We start from the raw sequence: 12,979 nt of genomic DNA, 5'->3' as shown, positions 1-12,979 counted from the left end.
ACTGGGCTGGAGCACCAGGAGACCCTCCCCGTGACAAGGCTGTCGGGAGGTTGCTGTATAGCGTTTTGGTGCAGCCCCAGAAAATACCTGTACTGTCATGGAATCGTAATGAGCGGTGGCTTGTTTCTGACATTGCCTCTAAAAGCTGTTTGGAAGGACATGATTTAGGATTATCCTCCCTAAGTAAACTCGTTTTCAGAAGTCAGTAATTACCAGGAGTCATCCGTGGGTCATCTGTAGAAATTTTGAAGCCGTCTGTACAGGACCGGTGTGTTCCCCTTGTCTGTCCTAGATGTGCCTCTTCAGTTCCAGGGGTTTCTCTCTGATGTTGTGCGGGTTTGGTGAACACTCATGCACCCTGTTGGATATGCTTTTGTCTTGCCTACTAGCCTTCTTTCCAGACTAGAAAATCCTCTTATTTGTCATGAGCTGAGATGGTGAAGCAGGCTTGTAACTCTGTGGTTCCGAACTGCTTGTTCACCCTTTGGGGTGGAGTCATGCTTACGGGCTCCTTCCCACACCCTGCCGGCTGGGGTCGGGTTCTTTCAGGCTGGGCTACCCCACACCGCACCAGGGGCTCCAGAGGCTGGTCTCTTCACCCACACGTCTTCCTCCCTTGCTACCTCTGAAACCTGAGGATCCATTTTCTTATCGGTCTAATTTAGACTTCCTGGATACATTAACCTTGTTCTTGGGCACTTAGGTTATTTACTTATAAAACGTCAACATTAACCCTAACGGTAACCCCAAGATGGCACCGCTGTTTATGTTTCTCAATGGAGACGTGCTGATTTATCCTTCCTCTGTTAAGATCCCGTATGGTTTAATGTTATCTGTTGTTTACTTAACAGTCCATTGGGTAAGACTTTGAAAATGTAAAATTCTTTCAATGCTTCCTTCTCTTGCTATTTGTTTACTCCACCCCCACCACCACTGACCCCGCAGTAAATCGACTAGTTACGTTTTTTTTCCGTGTAAGCACTTTATTCTCTTCTCTTCTTATACGCTTAAGTATTTATAATTCAGTTTTTACCAGAACCATTAATGAACTTTTTGGAGGGAATTAATTGTAAAGTAGGAGTTCTCTGACTGAAGTAGGAAATTTCAAGAAAATAAGTTTATATCAAAATTTAGGAAGCGCTTTCATCTCTTCATTCTCAGCAAGAAGTGAGTTGTATCTCTAACTGATGCTGACTTCAGTATCACTGAACTCCACTTTAACTTCTGTTGCTCATTTCTTTCACGTAGGGCTGACTTTGTAGGTAATAGTGGAAAATGTTACGAAGTTATGTATTAGATGACCTATAGCATTTTAGATGGCTTATATTGTCTTGTTTACAGAGGTGAACGATTTTGGTTTTTCCACAGCTGTCCCAGGCAGCAGCTAGCATTGATAACAGGGTCCCTACCCCATCGTCGGTGGCCAGTGCCGAAACCAGTTCACAGCAGCAAGGACCCGATGTGCCCGTGCTTGAAATGAAGGCCGAGGTCAAGACTGAGGAGCCTGAGCCCGAGCCTCGTGAGCCCAAAGGGGAGGCTAGGTCCGAGGTAGGTGCTGTTCCTGCATGTGGAAGCAACCACAAGCCCTCCTGGAGACATCAGGGGACCCCCTCCCCCAGCAGATGCCCCTGGTTGTTTTCGTATTCTGTTTGAATATGAGTTCAAGTTGGAATATGTAGGAAGTAGGTTGGTTAAAAACTGATTGGTTGTTCTTTTTTAAATAGGAGATATGGGTTTATTTTATTTTTGCCAGAAATGAAGAACATAGCTTATATTTTACAGTTGTGAATCACCCAGCAGCTTTTCCCCTGCCCTTCTCAGTCCATGTCTAGCCCTGCACTGGTGGACCTCAGAGGGTATGTGCGTTTTGTCTCCGGCCCCTGGCAGAGGTGCAGCCTGGTGGACGTGGGCAGTATCCAGCCTGTACATGAGTTTTGCCTGGACCCCATATATTTTAAAAATTGAGACAGTGCAAAGAAAACTCCGGATTTCTGACTTCTCTTGAAAGATGAGGGGCTCAGCCAGCATTGTACGCACCCCCTGTGTGGCAGCAGTCTGCACCTGAGCCCCAGCTGGGGCCTTCGTGGAGGCCAGGCATCCAGTTTGCCAAAGTCTCCACTCTTCCCCACTGCCATACACCACGCATGCTGCTGCATTCACTTATTTTACCCAGGCCCAGTTGTCAAAGACAACTAGAAAATAGCCATATGTAAAAATATCGAGCAGGCGACGGGCGTGTGTGTGTAATTTTTTTTTAAGTACTCTCACATGTAAATATTTTAAAACCAGGCCTGTAATTGTACTGGTGCTGTATGGAAGTGACTTCTCCTTCTGGGAGACTAAAGGAAAGAGAAGGGCACTCTGACTGGGGAAGGCTTTTTAACAAGCCCATGTGGATGTTCAAGAGTCTCCCGGGAAGGCTGAGTTGGAAGAAAGGTCTTTGATATTTATACGTCATTGTCTATAATTTTGTTTTCCTCAAGATGATAGAGGAGGATTTACAAGGATCTTCCCAAGTTAAAGAAGAAACAGACACAGCAGAGCAGAAATTGGAGCCAATGGAAGTGGACGACAAGAAACCCGAAGTCAAAGTAGAGACGAAAGAGGAAGAAGAGAGCAGTGCCAATGGAACAGCCGCCCAGTCAACGTCACCGTCGCAGCCACGCAAAAAAAGTAGGTCGTGGTTTCTTTAACTTCTTCAGCTGCGCTGCTTTTCCTTCGTATTGTGAGTCCACACTGAGGATTCAAAGCGAAAACAGAAACGATGTCATCTCCCCCTTTATTTTCTTGCCTGCCATTCCCCAAGTTTTCTCTCTTTAGAAATTAACAGTTTGCTGGGCTCCAGTCCTGAGAACCCGGAGGTTTTGTGGTATAAATGAGAAACAAGTTGCATCTCTTAGGGAAGCCAGCGCAGAGTGCAGAGGTGACTTCGGAGATGCCGCTGGCTGGGAGGGCCAGAGGGGAAGTTTGCATCCAAGTCCTTGGGCAGAAACTGAGAAATTTTTTAAATACTTAATTCGTTTAGAATTAACAGTAACTCTGTTACATGGCACCCATAAATAACATTTTTGTGGACATTACTTAGCAAGGCATAAAGAACCATTGAAGGATTTATGTTGGGAGAAAAAGAAGCAGCTGTGATTTTAGGAAAATTATTACTGCGACAGCACAGATATGCACTGGAGGTTGTAGGAGGCCACTGATCCTAGTGGGAAACATTTATGTTGCGCAGAAGTGAAGGGTGAAGTGCTCAAAGAAAAATGGAGGGGGGTTGTCGAGGGGTAGGGTAGGGCCCAGTGACTTCATGCAGTGGGATGGGGGGAGTTGAGGTGCTTGGGGTTTCCAGCCCAGGGGAGTAGGGGCGGGGGTGCCAGCCTTGTGGTTGGGTGGAATCCATTTGAGCTGTGTGTAATGGAAGAAGAATATCCGTGCGTTGGTCCCAGACCTCTGCATACTCCTAAAATTTAGGACCTCAAAGAGTTTTTGTTTATGTAATTATCTATCTCTATTTACTGCATTAGAAATTAAAACTGAGAAAAATCTTAAATATTTAATTCACTTAAAGATACAACAAATCTGTTACATGGTACCCATGAATAACATTTAACTGTGGATATTCTGCTTTAATACTGCACCAAAACTCAACAAGTGGTAGTAGTTTCTGAGAGCCTAGTTGTAGTGTGGAATCTGGAACCACAGCACTGACTTGGGCGTTCTCTGTGGCGGCCCAATTCACTCGTTCACCTTGCGCTTGGAGTGGGTCTTTGGCCCTTGAGTGAATGTCTTATGCCATCCATTGGTCACCTGGAAATGACTGCTTCTCTTAGTTATGCAGATCTTCCAGACGGTGACATGCTTCACTACAGAATATTTTCTGAAAAGTCACATTTGTTAATACCACTCAGTCTCTTCAAGTAAGTCTTGTAAATTTCGAGAAGCTGCCAAGCTCAAGTTTTCAGAATTATAGTCTTTGTTTGAAAGCTCTTATTTTACCATTGGCAGCAAATACTGTGATTTGTCCTTGAAGTAACAACCCACTTTGTTCATTTTCGAGAAAATGTCTGCCAGATACCCGAGTCTGAACAACCATAGTTGGTCTATCATTCTTTCTTTTGAACTTCGTGGTGTTCCATGAAAAAAAAGCAGCTACTTAGCTTCTCTCAACTCCATAACTTGCACAACTTTCTTCTCTGGAGACGGCCATTGTGTGCGGTAGAAATGCTTTATGCAAATTCCCCATTTCATCACACAGAGTTAGAGATGAGTATGCAAGGGTTGAGATGTAATAAGAGTAGGAATTTTTACGACTTCAATGATATTCTGAGACGCACCTGGCATTTTTTCCTGATTGTGCAGTGGCGGCCAAGAACACAGTGGTTGTAAGGTACAGTTTGGTGCTACCGCCGTGGTTTTGCTAAGGCGCTAACGGTTTTACCCGCCACTGCTTTCTCCCCATCGGTGCAAATGTCAACCCAGTGAAAAAGGCGCATAACCACCTAGTGTTACTGTGAAAATAGCGTTAGTATTATGGAAGTAACTTTGAACTCACAGACCCCTGGGGGGGACTAGGGCAGTACTAGAACTTTCTACTATGATGGAAATATTTTATATCTGTCTCTCCATTGTGGCAGCTACCAGCCACAAGTGGCTGTTGAGCACTGGAAATATGTGTCTGAGGAGCTGAATTCTTAAATTCTTACTTTCACTTAATACTAATTTAAATGTAAATAGCCATGTGTGGCTGGTGGCTGCCATATTGGACAGCCCAGAGTTCCCCCAAGGGACCCATGGCCCACACTGTTAAGAACTGCTGACGTAGCACAGCATGTTTTTCTTCTTATGGAAGTGATTTTGAGGCCAGAGAAATGGAGTGGCTAGCTGCCTAGCACACCACACTAATCAGTAGCAGAGAGCTTGGTTTGAATACAGCTTCCAACTTCTACTTCTTCAGCTCATTTGGAGTCTTGTTACATTAAATGTGGAGGTCAAAGACAGGAGACTGAACATGCTTTCCTGGGCACAGGTGTTAAATAAACGTTGAATGAATGAATGAACGATGGGATGATGTACTAAAAGTGAGTCCTCATTGAAGGCCGTATCACTTTGATGGCCACTAGGGTGGTAAGAGGGTCTGGAGCAGGGATCAGCAGACATTTTCTGTAAAGGAGCAGGTAGTGAATACCTTAGGCTTTGGAGGCCGGTCAGTCTCTGTGCAGCCATGCAGCTGTACCGTTGTAGCACAAGAGCAGCCCTGGACAGTATGTAAATGGACACCAGTGGCTGTGTACCAATAAAACTTTAGTTTTAAATACTAAAATCTGAAGTTCATGTAATTTTCATGGGTCTTGAGATATTATTCTTTTCACGTTTTCCCCAACCATTTAAAAATGTCAGATCCATTCTTGGTTCGTGGGCCATTCAGCAGCAGGTGGCTGGCCACATTAGGCCAGTGGGTCGCAGTAGAGGGATGAAAAAGCTATTGATTAACTAAATAATTATATTTTTATAAAGAGTTATTCAGAGAATACCAAATAGTACTTCATCTCTGAATATACCAGAGTGGAAGAAAACGAGTTAGCTGAAGGCACGGGGGTGCGTGTATGCATGTGTGTGTGCGCGCGCACATGCGTGTGTGTGGTGAGGCTGTCGGAAGGCATTTCACTAGACCAGGCTTCTGCTCTTTAGAGTGGCTGGGGAGTGTGTGCTTGGAGAACGATACATTTGAGTGTTCTGCAGCCAGGTCTAAGGCAGCCAGGGGGCTTGGGGAGGGAGTCATTAGACCTGGCTCTGACGGGAATGAACTCCTGCCAAGCTTCCTCAGCGTCACCGCTTTTTCATCTCTACAGGGAGGATGTGAAGTCCTTGAGTTGGGTTTCTCCTTACCTTTACTTTAACCTGATGGAAATCAGGTGGTGTTTTCCCAAATCTGACACGTTACACCCCTGACAAAAATGGTGATAGGCCATCATACATAATGTGTGCCACTTCCCGACTGGAATTTTAATGTTTACAAGTGCCTTAATCCAGTTTTTAAATTAGTTTACCATGTGCCTATCATAGACAATCTTTTCAATATACAGAAAGTAGAAAGAAGAATATTTGCATCACTTATAACCCAGATCATGGGAACTACTTTGACATGTCGGCTCCCAGCCGTTTTCACATTCTGTGTGGAAGAGCGTCCATACGCTGGTGGGGCCGGAGCACCCTCACCGTGAACTAACCTATGTCGTTTAAAATCATGTGGGGTTTGTATGAAAGTGTCGGCAGCCAATGTTTAGTCCTGTATTGGGAACAACAGAAGTATCATAGGAAATGAGCTCGGAGAAACTGGCCTTGGTAAATGCGGGAGAGAACAGCACAGAATTTTGTTTTGTTTTGTTTTGTTTTGTTTTTAAACTTTTATAGCTTTATTACTGTATGCACTTGTTTATGGGGCTCTAATACAAAATTATTTGTCTCTACATAATGAACATTTAATATCACTGAACTGTACATACGAAGAGTGTTGAAATGATAAACGTTTTTCACCTATGTAGTTACCAGAATTTAACATAGATGTATTTATGTACGTAAAAAAAATCATTTGTCTCGGGTACTGTGAGTTTAATTTGGGCAAAGAAAGGTTTCCACAGAGGCTGTTTCAAGGCCCCTTCCAGTGAGGTGTCTTGACTTCCCTCCCAGTTTGATCCGTAAGCTGAGTCAGGTGCTGGCTTCATTTCCTAGCCCAACAGATTGTTTATAATAGAGAAACCCATTCCTTTGAGAAGCAAACTTTCAGTGTTGTGTTTTGCCTCGTGACCTGGATGCAGTTTTTTTCTTAATTATGCTGTTATATTTCAGAAGCCCTGCATTGTAGCTTTACAGTGTCTGTGGGCTCTTGAGACAACTGAAAGCCCAGAAAGTGTCTGGGAAGCTGAGTGCCTGCGAGGGTGGCATTTGGACGCTTTCAGAAGCAGCCTGGGCTTCTGTTTTAAAGGTGATGATGAAGGGGCCTGAGCGACTTGTAAACCATGTCTCTTTCTGATGTTTTCTAATTGCAGTCTTCAAGCCAGAGGAGTTACGCCAGGCTCTTATGCCAACTCTGGAGGCGCTGTATCGACAGGACCCAGAGTCCTTGCCTTTTCGGCAGCCTGTGGACCCTCAGCTCCTAGGAATTCCAGTAAGTTAATGTAGTGTCTTAGTTATCGCCTGCTGCCATAACAGAAATACCACAAAGGGATGGCTTTAACAAATAGAAATTTATTTTCTCATAGTTTAGGAAGCTAGACGTCCAAATCCAGGGTGCCGGCTCTAGGGGAAGGTTTTCTCTGTAGGCTCTGGAAGAAGGTCTTTTTCTCTTATGAGCTTCTGCTCCTTGGCAATCTTCATGTGGCTTGACATCTCTCTTCCCCCATCGCTGCTTCTTTTGCTTGCTTGTTTAATCTCCTTTATACCTCAAAAGAGATTAACTCAAGACCCACCTCATCCTGTCTGTTACCATAACAAAGACAACCCATCCCCAAATGGCATTATGACCACAGGCATAGAGGTTAGGATTTGCAACACATGTTTTGGGAGAACACAATTCAATCCATAACATTTCACCCTTTGGCTCCCAAAATTCACTTTCTTGCCAAATGCAAAACACACATTCACCCCATCACATCATCCCAAAAGTCTTAACTCCAAGTCCAAAATCTCATCTGAATCATCTAAGTCACATATTGGTGAGACTTTAGGTGTATTTCATCCTGGGGCAAAATTCTTCTTCATCTATGAACCCGTGAAATCTAGACTACAAGTTATCTGCTTCCAAAGTACAGTGGTGGAACAGGCACAGGGTGGACATTTCCATTACAAATGGGAGAAATTGAAGGGAAAGAAGGGATAATGGGCACCAAGCAAATCCAAAACCCAACAGAACAGTTTGACTCTCAAGGCTTGAAAATAATCCTCTGTTCTCTGAGTCCATCTGGGCAATGGCCCTACTCTCCAGACTCTGAGTGCTGGCCACACCCTCTGTATTCTGGGTGGAGGATCCTCACCCCTGGGCTTCAGCTCCTCCTTTCAGGCCCACTGGGATGGCAACTCTTCTCCCTCAGCTTTGGGTGGCCCCATTCTCCCAGTCCATCTGAGTGGTGACCCTACCCCCTCAGCCCCCAACAGGCCTTGTTCTTCTGCCCCCTGGACATAGCAGCCCCAACCCTTGGCACTCGTGAATGGCAGCCCTACGCTCCAAAACTGAGTTGGTGAGGATCTGACTCTTTGTAATCTAGGAGGCCGTGGCTCCACCCTTTGAAACCTAGGCAGCCTGGCTTCCCGTGCTCCTTCCAGCAGTTCTGCTCATCTCCGAGCTGCTCCAGGAATGGTCCTTTTCGTTTTCCTGGAGACAACAGATGTAGCTCCTTTGGCCTGTTTCCTGCCTGTAGAATTGCAAGAGGCAGACAGCGTTCCATCCTTTTGTTCTTTTCCTGTCCCCGGCAGTCTTAGCTGATGGGTTTCTGCTGTGGTAGTCGGTTATGTCCATCAGTCACAGGCTTAATCTCTTTCACAAAAGATTGTGTAGCCTCGTCCTTGGTGAACATTCTAGGATACGTGTCCTTAGTTTATACAACCGAATTTTCCAAATGTTCAAGTTTTGTTTTCATTTTTCACAGTTCATTTTTAAGTCCATCTCTTTCCTCTTACATTTTACTATAAGCAGCAAGGAGAAACCACGTGACCCTTTTTAAGATCTTGCTTAGAAATCTCCTCAGCTGAATATCCAAGTTCATCACTTATAAGTTCTGCCTTCCACCAAATATTTGAACATCATTCAGACAAGTTCTTTGCCACCGCACAAAAACCATCGCCCTCCCGTATTGCCGGATGTCATGAGCCTCACCAGAATCACGTTTAATGTCTGCACTTCTAGCAGCATCCTGTTGCTGGCGTCATATGTCTTCTCTGAGATGACAGAGACAGTCTCTACAGCTCTCCCCACGTCCTTCGGAGCCCTCACCAGACCTGCCTTTGATGGCCATAATTCCCCCAACAGTCTCTTCAAGACAACCTAGACTTTTACCGTTAGGTACTTAAAAACTCTTCCAGCCTCCACCCATTAGCCAATTCCAAAACCACTTGCACATTGTAGGTGTTTGTTAGAGCAGCACCCCCACTTCTTGGTACCGAATTCTGTCTTAGTTATCCAGTGCTGCTCTGACAAATACCACAAGTGGATGGCTTTAACAAACAGAAATTTATTCTCTCACGGTTTCATAGGCTAGAAGTGTGAGTTCAGAGCTCTGACTCCAGGGGAAGGCTTTCTCTCTCTGTCGGCTCTGGAGGAAGTTCCTTGTCTCTTCAGCTTCTGCTTCCTGGTTCCTTGGAGATCTCCATGTATCCTGGCATCTGTCTTACCCCATCTTTGCTTCTCTCGCTTGTTTAATCTCTTTTTATATCTCGAAGGAGACTGACTCAAGATACACCCTACACTGATCCTGCCTCATTAACATAACAAAGACAACCCATTCTCAAATGGGATTATAACTACAGGCACAGAGGTTAGGATTTACGACACATATTTTTGGGGCACACAGTTTAATCCGTAACATGTAGCAACAATGAACCTTTTCCAGTGTGACTTATGAGTATCCATTATCTCTTAAAATTGGGTAAAATAACCCCTTTCCTTTGAAGATCTTTCTTCTAATAGAAAAGCTTGTTTTCTGTCAAAACAATAATACACCTTTATCTTATTGATTTAAAAAAATTTCTTTTTCAAATTTTGAACGCATTCCGTTGAGCCCCAGGGCCCATGGCAAGAGGTGCCGCTGGGGTGGAGGAGGACACGTGTCTGGGCCACTCCACTTGATGCTGGTGGCCTCTGTGACCTCACCTTATGGGGGGGTTTGTGTGAGACTTTGTCCACAGGCATTGGTGTAAAGAATTGGTGAACGTCGAAGACAACACCTGGGCGTCTCACTTTGATATCCCTGTGTCACTTGCAAGGGCTGTGGTGACCCAGAAGATTCTGCTTTGTGGTAGCCATTCTTGTTTTTGTCTTGGAGTTCCACTTTGCTTGCTAGGATAAGGAGTGAATCTCTAGAAATAAACATTGTCCGATAAGTTTGTTCATCCTTATCAATCAATTAGGTTAAAATTCTTATTTTAAAAATCTTCACTAAACAATTCACTTAACACTATTTTTAATCTCACTTTGCCATTGAGGTAATTTGATCACATTGGAAAATATCAGTTAACAATTTTAGAGAGGGAAACCAGAGGTGATTTTCTGTTCAATGCCCATTTCTTACTACTGGGAAGGGAAGTTGTTCTGGTATCTTCTACTTCTGTTTCACTTGACTGTTTTCAAAGATACAGCTGGCATTTGGAATTTGGGGACCCATTAGACTGAGACCATTTTGTTTTTAAGGATTATTTTGACATTGTGAAGAATCCCATGGACCTTTCCACCATCAAGCGGAAGCTGGATACAGGGCAGTACCAGGAGCCCTGGCAGTATGTGGACGATGTCTGGCTCATGTTTAACAATGCCTGGCTCTACAATCGGAAGACATCCCGGGTATATAAGTTTTGCAGCAAACTTGCCGAGGTCTTTGAACAAGAAATTGACCCTGTTATGCAGTCCCTTGGATATTGTTGTGGACGCAAGGTACGATTTTACTTTTTTCTGGAAGGTGAACTTTTCTTGGTTAATCTAGCCCAGAAGAGTATTATAATGATAATTATAGAATGATAAATTATAATGATACAGACTCAACATTCTGATGGAACCTAAGGGGAAGGGGTGCCCAGTTGGAGCTTGGCCTTTTGTAAAACCGTTGGTTGCCTGAAGTTGTGTAATGGGGTGCTTGTTGGGTGAGCCTTGGGTTAAGCGTTTCTAGCTGCCCCATGCCATTTCGTCGTCTGTAGTAAGAGTCTCACAGAGCCGGCACCGTACCCACTCTGGCACATGGGGATTGTTAGAAAACGATCCATGCATACTAACAGAAATCATTTACTAGTTGAACCTTAACTCTCCATAGTGAAGTAGAACATTCCGTGAAGGTAAATGGGATATGTTCTGAGTATTTTTCTCCTTTGTTTTGCAGTATGAGTTTTCCCCACAGACTTTGTGCTGCTACGGGAAGCAGTTGTGTACAATTCCTCGAGACGCCGCCTACTACAGCTACCAGAATAGGTGAGCATCACGTGGCCTTCTGCATTAGCGAGCACAGTACACTCTCAAGGCAAGGCGGCTCATCTGATGTAGCCAGGGTACATTGTTTCCTGACACTGGCACAATGAAAAGTGCCTTTATTTCAGTGTTTCTGGGTCATTCAAATAAGCCCGTGTTTTATTTTAAGCCTTTTTTTTTTTTTTTTAGTCCTTTGTAGTATAAAAATTTAAGCTTAAAATGGCCTGCTACAGTACTTGAATTGGGTACATTCAATCTTAAGCCGTGGTCTTTGTAAAATGTAATCATGTAAGCAAGGGGCTGGAGCTGAGAGGAACTCTGAGGAGGGCTGACGTTGCCTTTTTCAAGATATTCGTAGATTAGAAAAATTGCATTTTACTCTTCTGCTCGCAAATATTTGTCTAAATAATTTGGCCAGAGAAGTCTGATGGAAAGACTTGCATTAGTGGTACTCCACAAAAAAGTCTTTGGCTTTTATTTTTTAATTTTAAATTAGTAACCCAGTGCAAAATGAGCTCTGGTGTTTTGATGGCGTTGAAGAATAACTCTCCTATTACAAGATGACTCTTTCAGGGTTTTGTGAGTGGTGGGTATGCTTGAGAAATATTTGCCAGTCTCTTCAAATGCGAAGCTGGCTGAAGAATAGCTCTGCTGTCTTCAGTGGAGAGAGAGTGACAATTTGGATATTGGTTGCCCAAGCAGATACAACTCTCAGTAGCATGACCTCCATTTTATGAATCAGCTGTTAGACTCTTTGTGACCAAGATGGTGCTTCGTGGCTATTTTCTTCTTTATGTTCAGTATTAAATGTTAGTGTTAGGGGTTGGTATTTTGATTATTTTGATCTTGTTTGGTTACAGTAATCACGTATATTCTGATATTTCAAAGAGGATAGATAGAGGGTATTTTGTTATTTGGTCCAAAGGTATATCCACAGACCTTTCATTTTGAATTTTTAGAATTTTGAAATTCCTTTATCTTCAAGTATTTTTAATTATTCTATTTTTTTTAAATCTAACCATGTTCAAGATAATGTATAACTCCCATCAAAAACTTATTTTCTTATAAAAGAACTATTGACACAAAAATGTCTCCAGAAAGGTATCTAAGCCTCGCCTGCCCACTGATTCCCAGTACCATGAAATACTGTTACAGATGAAAGGTGGACATCCCCAGAAAGTCTGTACTAGAATCACGGCCCACACAACTGTCTTGTCAAAAATACTTTAACATTTGGAGTTTAACTTCTGTCTTAACTTTCCTTTTTTTCAATAGAAGCATTTTAAGACAGAGTTTGAAATGGTAGCACAGGTCCTTCCTACTGGGATTTCTCCTGTGGTGATAAGGGGTTCTTCTGGAAGTTCTGGCCTCATTGCTTCCTTTTACTGCTCTAGCCCTGTGACCTTGAGCACATCTCTTAATGTGTCAAGCACAGCCATCTCACCCACGGCCTGGGCACAGGAGCATCCTCCCTGGCAACCTTGTGTTGTCGATCTCCAATGAAATAAGAGGAGCCCACTTTGAAAATTGTTATGTGCCATGCAAAACATAGTTGTTACCAAATGTTAAGAGGTCAGGTTAAAAGTTAACAATACCTAAAATTAGCACCCCTGCTACCAGGTGGCCCAGCACATTTTGGCCTGGAAGGAAGAACATGTCGGTGTCTAGGTGCCGCCCACAGGCTTACAGATGATTCTAAAGCATTTGGTGCCTTCTTGTTGTTGGCATCACCTTCCCTGGACCATCTGTGAGCCTGCCTTTGGGCTTGGCTGTGTCTAAGTTGAGAGCCATTGAAATGAAGTAGAATGGATGGGATCA

General features: G+C 43.7%; 1 protein-coding gene across 1 annotated transcript in view; it reads left to right on the top strand.

The window, feature by feature from the left end:
- The window catches only part of CREBBP (CREB binding protein), a 139,036-nt gene that overhangs the window by 100,353 nt on the left and 25,704 nt on the right, over positions 1–12,979 (top strand). The window contains exons 15-19 of the mRNA XM_004373206.3: positions 1,369–1,548; positions 2,484–2,673; positions 7,044–7,162; positions 10,397–10,636; positions 11,076–11,164. Of these exons, the coding sequence (XP_004373263.1) occupies positions 1,369–1,548; positions 2,484–2,673; positions 7,044–7,162; positions 10,397–10,636; positions 11,076–11,164 (818 nt within the window). The remainder of the gene's footprint in view (positions 1–1,368; positions 1,549–2,483; positions 2,674–7,043; positions 7,163–10,396; positions 10,637–11,075; positions 11,165–12,979) is intronic.

The sequence above is a fragment of the Trichechus manatus genome, unplaced genomic scaffold (assembly GCF_000243295.1).
Source record: "Trichechus manatus latirostris isolate Lorelei unplaced genomic scaffold, TriManLat1.0 scaffold00024, whole genome shotgun sequence".
Classification (NCBI taxonomy): domain Eukaryota; kingdom Metazoa; phylum Chordata; class Mammalia; order Sirenia; family Trichechidae; genus Trichechus; species Trichechus manatus.
Note: the sequence above shows the minus strand (reverse complement) of the source record. Positions and strands in the feature narration are given on the sequence as shown.